The 8,380-nt window shown below is 37.8% G+C and overlaps 1 protein-coding gene across 3 annotated transcripts in view; it reads right to left on the bottom strand.

Moving 5' to 3' along the window:
• Positions 1-8,380, bottom strand: part of LOC106880735 (forkhead box protein J1-B) — a 181,110-nt gene that overhangs the window by 35,169 nt on the left and 137,561 nt on the right. For all 3 annotated transcript variants that reach the window (XM_052968662.1, XM_052968663.1, XM_052968661.1), the window contains one exon: positions 1,548-2,144. In XM_052968662.1, the coding sequence (XP_052824622.1) occupies positions 1,548-2,066 (519 nt within the window). In that variant the 5' untranslated portion in view covers positions 2,067-2,144. The remainder of the gene's footprint in view (positions 1-1,547; positions 2,145-8,380) is intronic.

An 8,380-nucleotide genomic window follows, 5' to 3' on the forward strand; every position in this document is an offset into this window, starting at 1 on the left:
AGGGGTCTGTGGGTAGGGGTGGGTGTAAGGAATTGGATGGGGTGGAGTGGGAAGGTAGAGTAGGAGTGTGTTGGGGTGTGGTGGGATGAGCTTATGAGGGGGTGTTGACGAGGAGGGAGAAGGGGAAGGTGGATGTAAGAGAGGGGGGAGATGGGTATGGGAGGGGAGAGGAAGAGATATGGGGGTGTACATGTATACCCCCATATCTACCGCCCCTTCCTACTTCCTCCAATCACACGACCCATTTCTTGACCACCACACGGTCGATTTCCTGTTCACCATGCGGTATTTTCCAACTAATTGTTGTCGCCGAAATACCAATATCAAACCGCTACATCGCGTGACCTTTCTCGGCCAATCGCAGGCTAACGCCTAATAGTAAACACTGACTCTCTTCAACCGAATTCTCATTCAGACCCCAATGGCCGAAGACTAGCCACACGCTTGAAACTTAGGGTATCAAGGAATCTGAAGCAAACTGTTTTGATCTATCTATCTATCTATCTATCTATCTATCTATCTATCTATCTATCTATCTATCTATCTATCTATCTATCTATCTATATAAAATTAAATAATAAGGGTAGAAATTGACATTAATCAATTAAAACCAGTGGCTTAGCATATTTAAAAAATCCGAAGATTAAAAATTGTGTTACATACAAAATTAAGAGGAATGACCACTAAAGTGGACACCTAATATGCTATAAACATAGACGTCAAATCGCCATTACCACGAAGAGTGTGTTTTCAAGAAAAATCTCAGCAAAACACCAAAATGTAAAAATGAGCAAGACAATTGAAAATATACGAAATAAAAAACGATTACCTACGTAGGTAAGCGACAGACTACGCTGACGATCATGCAGATATCTGCGTGTTTGCATACATAGATATCAACAAGTGAAACCATGGTACGTAGGTAATCGTTTTTTATTTCGTATATTTTCATTTGTCTTGCTCATTTTCACATTTTGGCGTTTTGCTGAGATTTTTCTTGAGAACACACTCTTCGTGGTAATGGCGATTTGACGTCTATGTTTAGCATATTAGGTGTCCACTTTAGTGGTCATTCCTCTTAATTTTGTATGTAACACAATTTTAAATCTTCGGATTATCTATCTATCTATCTATCTATCTATCTATCTATCTATAAACATGCATGCGCACACATACACTTCAGCACAGAAGTGTATGTCTCACTGGTAGCAGTTGTTCCATTTACTGTCATGTGAATCATCCTATGGAGATTACACTTACTGGTTTCAGATTTTGGCACAAGACCAGCTAGTTCGGAGAAGCGGAGTTAATCGATTTCATCGACCCCAGTACTCAACTGGTACTTATTTTATCGACTCCAGAAGAACGAAAAGCAAAGTTGACCTCGGCAGAATTTGATCTCAGAACGTAAAGACGGTCGAAATGCCGCTAAGCATTGTACATTTTAGAGCCTTTAAATATTCAGGGAGCAAATTTCTGAAATGGAATCGATAAGAATAAATTATGTAAAAAGAGAAAAAAAAAAAGAAAAGAAAACAACTGCTTACTTGCCAACTTGGATCAGCCATCCGATAGTAAACAAAATTGTCTGTAATCCAGGAATATATCGCAGATAGAGTCATTTTGTTGGACGGACTTGCTTTCATAGCCATACATATAAGGGCAGCATAGGAAAATGGAGGTTTTACACAAGAGTTTGTTTTATAATCAATTGTCTGATGCTTATTTGTATTTTTGGAATTGTTTAGATACATAAAATGGCTGTATTTTAATCTAGAGTCCGATTCCCCATCATCTTGAACAACCCGTAAAACTCCGTTGTCGTCAGCTTCTTCCGATACTCCTCCTCTACGTCCCATCGATGTTGTCAAAACCCGCGCTGATTCACAGTTTGGAGACGGCGACGGATTCGGTACCCGAAGAATCTTTAAGTTCTGAAGCCAGTTCAGACTGGTGAGACTATCGTCCAAATTAATTGAGCCGGTATTGTAGGTGTCAGACGGGTATTTGGATAACCAATTCTCACGCAGTTGTTTTGCCAAGTTACTCGTCGTGTAAATAGGCATTTTGAGAGATGAAAGCACTCCAGTGCTCAGGAGAGCTTCACTACGGTCCGAGGAAGCACCCTCCACGGTTTATTCTGCCTGTATGTAAAAATGGAAAATAGAAATTAGTGATTTCCTTCAATTAGCAACAAAAAGTTTTATAAACTATAGAGATATGGTGGTATTATCATATTACACTGTGTAACAAAATAAAAATATTTTAATTTTTTGTCTTTGATCAGTAAGTGTTATTTCCTATTTGCTTCTATCGAGAAATCAAAGGAAATAACAACTACAACCCTCAAACTTTGCTTTTGTCACCTATTTTCCATTACATTTCAGACAGATTCAACGTTGAGTTGCTATAGCAGAAATATCGTTACAGCAATTATTCTGCTCAAATACCACAGATTTGCTTGTCAGTTGCTTGACTGTAATCACTTGAGTATGTCCCTTAGTGGCTGACAATATGTACATCTCTGATGATGAGCAGGAGTAGTTTGAATAAATGTAACAAAAGCAAAGTTTGAAGGAAATATTAACCAGTTTTTCATACTTTCTAGGGGTAGGCAAATAGGAAATAATAGTTGCTACCTAAGGACAAAAGTTGTGTTATACAGTGTTATTTTATTGGTATTTAATTTACCGATACCGAAAGAATGACAGCTAAGCTAGCAAGATTTAAATTTTGGACACCATGGTACGAAATTCTGGAAATCCCGTGATTCTAAATTCTAGTCAGCACGAAGCAATTATTCAGGTGCCTATTGACCAAGTTATCGACACTACTTATATAGACTTATATTTTTTAAAAAAATGTTCTTGTATGACATGCAGATACGTACACATGAATGCACATATGTAAGAATTGTGGTGAAATCAGTAATAGAATACTAATAATGTACAATATAGGTGTCCATATCCTACAACATAAGAACTTTTCGAATCAAGACTACCATCAAATTCAAAGGACTAGGTAATCGACTGAAACAGAAAAGTAAAAGAAACGTGTAATTGTTAACGAAGTTAACTGCTTAGCGTATGTAAATAACCCATTCAAAAAGTAATAAAAGAGAAGACAATTATTGGACATGATGACGCTCTCGTGATACAATAAAATATGTTTTAACACACGCGTTTATATCTAAAGTGTTGCAAATCAAATACAAAAATGAAATATTATTTAGCAGAATATAGGTTTCAATTTCCTGGTACAAGGCCAGCAAGCTCATTTTACTGACCGCGAAAGGATGAAAAGCAAAGTAGACTTCGGCGTAATTTGAACTCAGAACATAAAGACGAACGAAATACTACAAAGCATGGCACCCGGCGTGCTAACGATTCCGCCAGCTCACTGCCTTTCCGTTTGCTGACATATTACGAAATATCTATGAATAACTTTCAACAGTCGGAATTCTCAGACAAGGATAAAAGACAAATACGTGTTTGTAAATCCAATCATCATAAGGGCTGCAGAAGTTATACACATAACTCTATGAAAGTGATGATACATTAATGAATGTTAATGTAAACCTTGAAAAGTAGGAATTAACAAATTAGTCAATTATTTCTTTACTGCATGCAAACGACAAGGATATGGGAATATTTTTGATAACGTGGGCTGGGAAGATGATTCACAGGTAGTTAACACAGAAAGAGATCTGGGTCCTACATAACTAGATTTTACTTGGTTTCATCAAGAATTAACGATACATTTTCCCCAAAATATTTCTCCTCAAGACAATTAGTCACAGACATCACCTGGATTCAAATACATTGTGTGTGTGTGTATAGAGAGAGATACAGAGCTTTTGTCTACAAGCGTAACACCACATATCTTTGAGAGTAGGGTCAATAGAAATAGTGACGCTGTGGCTCTCCCAAAGAATTTAACGAGGCGAGTGAAGCTACACTACCAGTAATTGTATGTGGATTGTGGAATAGTTCAGAGAGCATGCAACTGCATCAACACACATGCATATATACACGAACTTTTCAGGTACAATCTGTAAGTGGAACAGTAAAAGCATGCAAAACTTTTTGAAGTTCGATATATGAGGGTTGTTGTGATCGAAATTCCAGTGATGAATCTTTTGTTTCTTTGTTAGAAGCCAGCTTATTCCTTCTAGGAAAAATACCAATAAACAGAAAAAAAGTAAAGACATTGATTCATGCATACATACATACATGCTTACACACACAACTATATAACTATACATGCAAACAGCATCTCACAATAAATACATTAAAAAAAAACAGTTATTGATTAAGACAATCAATGAATATAGGAAAAGTGACCTTGTTAAATACACTTAACTATCGTTAATAGTTCAATCTACTTTACTGAAAATAGGTCTAGCAGCCGCTCACTGTTGACGTTTGTTTTGACAAATGCTTCTTCATTAGCAATCACTATTGATCTTAAATACTCCCATGGTCAATGCCTGCTCACACACTGGCCTTCCTATCTGGGACCTCCTCTAAACACTATGAAAGCTGAGATAAGCTCCAACATATTGCACTAATCTATACAAGATACCGAACTAAAAGCTGACGAGTAAGTTTCGGAGGATGCCTACAATTGGCAAGGGTGAAGAGTGAATCTCCTTTCACTAGAATAAACGAACGAATCTTGATTTTGGGTTTTAGAAACTGGGTAACCATAATCATAAAGTCATAAAATTATAAAATCCCCATTTGTATCCCTTTGCCTGTCTTGTGTATCAAGTGAGACACAGGGTATATTTCTATGGCATCCATGCATCATATATATTATACAAACACAGTTTTTTTCGACTACCAGAGTAACTGGGGACCCACGAATGAAAAGCTTTATATTACTCAGAATGTATGAAACAAGATCAAAGTAAAAGTTTGAAAACAAGCACGGGAATCCAAGACAAATTTATGAAAATACTTTGGGCAGGTAAATGGTTAAACGCCATTAATACTGTGTGACTTACTCGTCCGTTACCCTTTTCACCGACCAAAGACTGGCATGTTGCACCTAACACTTTAGGAAACTTATGTGATGAGAATGTGATGAGAATGTGAGATAAAGCTTCGAAATGCAGATCCAGTCAGTAAGTTGTGTGATGACACATGAGGTGGATGGTTTATTTTTCCCACCATCTATTGATTGCATCCAGGAATAGCTGGCTACTTAGGTTTTAATACAAGTGATTATTGTTGTTGTCAATGATGACTACAATGATGATAATGGTGGGGATAGTGGTGGTGGTGGTGGGTGGATGTGGTCGGTAGCATTGATGATGAGGAGTATGTGTGTGTGAGAAAGAGAAGGCGAGAGATTTATTTATGATGACAAATATAACATAATTACTGTTTTCATTGCAGACGCCATTACAAATGATCATGGTCGTCGAAATACTACTACTACTACCACCACCAATGATATTTATATTACCTATAATAATGGTTTCAAATTTTGGTACAAGGCCGGCAATTTTGGGGAAGGAGTAAGTCGATTACAAAGACCCCGAAAAGATAAAAAGGAAAAGTCAACCTCGGCGGAATTTGAAATCAGAACGTAAAGAGACAGAAGAAATATCGTTAAGCACTTTGTTCGGCGCGCTAACGATTTTGCCGGCTTGCTATCCTAATTCTTTCTAATTTTAGCACAAGGCAAGCAATTTTTGAGGGCGGTGTGTGGGGGGAGTAAGTCGATTACAGCGACCCCCAATGCTGAACTAGTATTTATTTTATCGATGTCAAAGACTGAAGTGCTAAGTCAACCTCTGTGGGATTCGACATCAGAAATTAAAGAATCAGATGAAATACTGTTGAGTAATTTTTTTCCCGATGCGATAACGATTCTACCAACACGCTGCCTTTTGCCATCGCTGCTGCCAATCCAATTCGATCCAACCACCATCTTCAGATTAGAAGAATACCAGAAAAATGAATAAACGAGTGTTGTGCTTGCAACACAGATCCACATTAGTTACCGTTTCAGCACTCACACAAACACATGTCAGCGCGCGTTTATTCGATTTGACACCGCAAAATAAAATGTACCAACAATATCCGTTTAATAGAAGAGAAAATCATGAACGCGCACGCACGCACGCGCGACACAACACATATAATAAAACAAAATGGGAATACATATGGAGTTCTAAATATTGGTTATTTGTCGTGCAATTAAAAAAAATTTGATTGCAGCACACACACAATGATAGATAGATAGATAGATAGATAGATAGAAAGGCGGATGGTTATAATGTGTGTCTGAAGAAACATCTTCGTTTTTATATACTTAATGAAAAGATAGATTTGGATTTGTGATTCTATCGTAATTACAAAATACAAGTTGGTCAATCATTATATTTCAAACACTTATGGATGAACGTGCATTAAAAATTCTATTATCTTTTTCCACAGCTATTTTACTATGAATGAACAGTAATGTTCACTTCCACGGACACTTTTTGTGTGAAAGCGAATTCATTAACAATATCATTTGTTTGATTGTTTAAAGAAATTTTATGAAAATACTTTTAAAAAACTGTACAAAAAAGAATTACAAATATTCGGTTGTATTACATTGTCATAATCGGAATGTTTAATGTGAAATATGTGTTTCAGATTTGTTTCAGGTGTTTATCGACCCCTTGTATAGCACATAAACCCCACAGAGGTCAATATTTACCAGTCTACCGACCCCTACTCTACAACAAGTATTTTTAAAACGTTTTCTTTTCGGTTAACCTGTTCATCACATCGGGCAGCGTTTGCGTACCTCCTGTAAAGAATATAATAATAAAATGACTGAATACCATAAAACAGACAATAATGGATCCAATTTTACGGAGACCATAAAACACAACGTATAATTTGTTATTAATCATATTTTGAAAGAAGGCGGCGAGCCGGCAGAATTGTTACCGCGACGGAAAAATAACAAAAAAAAAAACTTAGCGGCATTTCTTCTGCCCTTACATTCTAAGAGTGGAGACGCAATGGCCCAGTGGTTAGGGCAGTGGACTCGCGGTCATAGGATCGCAGTTTCGATTCCCAGACCGGGCGTTGTGAGTGTTTGTTGAGCGAAAACACCTAAAGCTCCACGAGGCTCCGGCAGGAGGTGGTGGCGAACCCTGCTGTCTTCTTTCACCACAACCTTCTCTCACTCTTACTTCCTGTTTCTGTTGTGCCTGTAATTCAAAGGGTTAGCCTTGTCACACTGTGTCATGCTGAATATCCCCCGAGAACTACATTAAGGGTACACGTGTCTGTGGAGTGCTCAGCCACTTGCACGTTAATTTCACGAGCAGGCTGTTCCGTTGATCGGACCAACTGGAACCCTGGACGTCGTAAGCGACGGAGTGCCAACAACATTTTAAGTTCAAATTCTGCTGAGGTCGATTTTGCCTTTCATCTCTTTCGGGGTCAATAAAATACCAGTCGATAAAATAAGTACCCGTTGAGCAGTGGGGTCAATGTAATCGACTTACACCCTGCCTCGAAGTTGCTAACCTCGTACCAAAATCTGAAGGAAAGTGACTAGTTGGCAGAATCTTTAACGCGTCGAGGAATAAATAAATCGTTGCAATATTTGTTCCGACTCCATATATTTTGAGTTCAAATCACGTCGATGTTAACTCTACCTTTTATCCTTTTGAGGTCGTTAATATAACGTACCAGTCGTTAATATAACGTACCAGCCGTTAATATAACGTACCAGCCAACTACTGAGATAGATATTATCGACTAACACCATCCAATCAAAATTACGACACAAGGCATTGATCTGCCCAATGCTATAGTAGAGAAAGGGCCGCGCAATGGGATCGAACCCGTAATCATGTGGTTCCAAAGCGAACTTCTTAACCATACGTCTGTAACTGATACATTTATCTAGATTCAGACAAAAGAATTTCGTCATTTGTTTATTTCTAATTTTATTAAGAAGGAAGCTGTTAAATGATTGATAAATGCTTGCATGAATTATTTAGACGTTGCAATGTTAAATGAACCGAACTCGTCGGCATAAACGCAAGACCGTCTTTCCTGCAGGGAAATGAAAATGATCCCCTATCGTTTTGGTAAACCAAACAGGCTGCCTCGAATAGCCGTCTGTTCAGCAACAATTATTTTCATAGAAGATAAATATATGGAGCTTCGTCGGTTTCGACGGTCTGTAATTCTGTTTGATAAGCTAAACTACCTGCTCATTGAATAAGCATTTACGTGGCTGAGTAGTTCACAGACATATGTGCTTTTCATGTAATACACAGGTGGACCGGATCTATTGAATATGTATACATATATCATTGGCACTTATCAAACACGAATTTGGCCATTGTCATTCTGTA

This window comes from Octopus bimaculoides, chromosome 6, assembly GCF_001194135.2.
Source record: "Octopus bimaculoides isolate UCB-OBI-ISO-001 chromosome 6, ASM119413v2, whole genome shotgun sequence".
Lineage (NCBI taxonomy): Eukaryota > Metazoa > Mollusca > Cephalopoda > Octopoda > Octopodidae > Octopus > Octopus bimaculoides.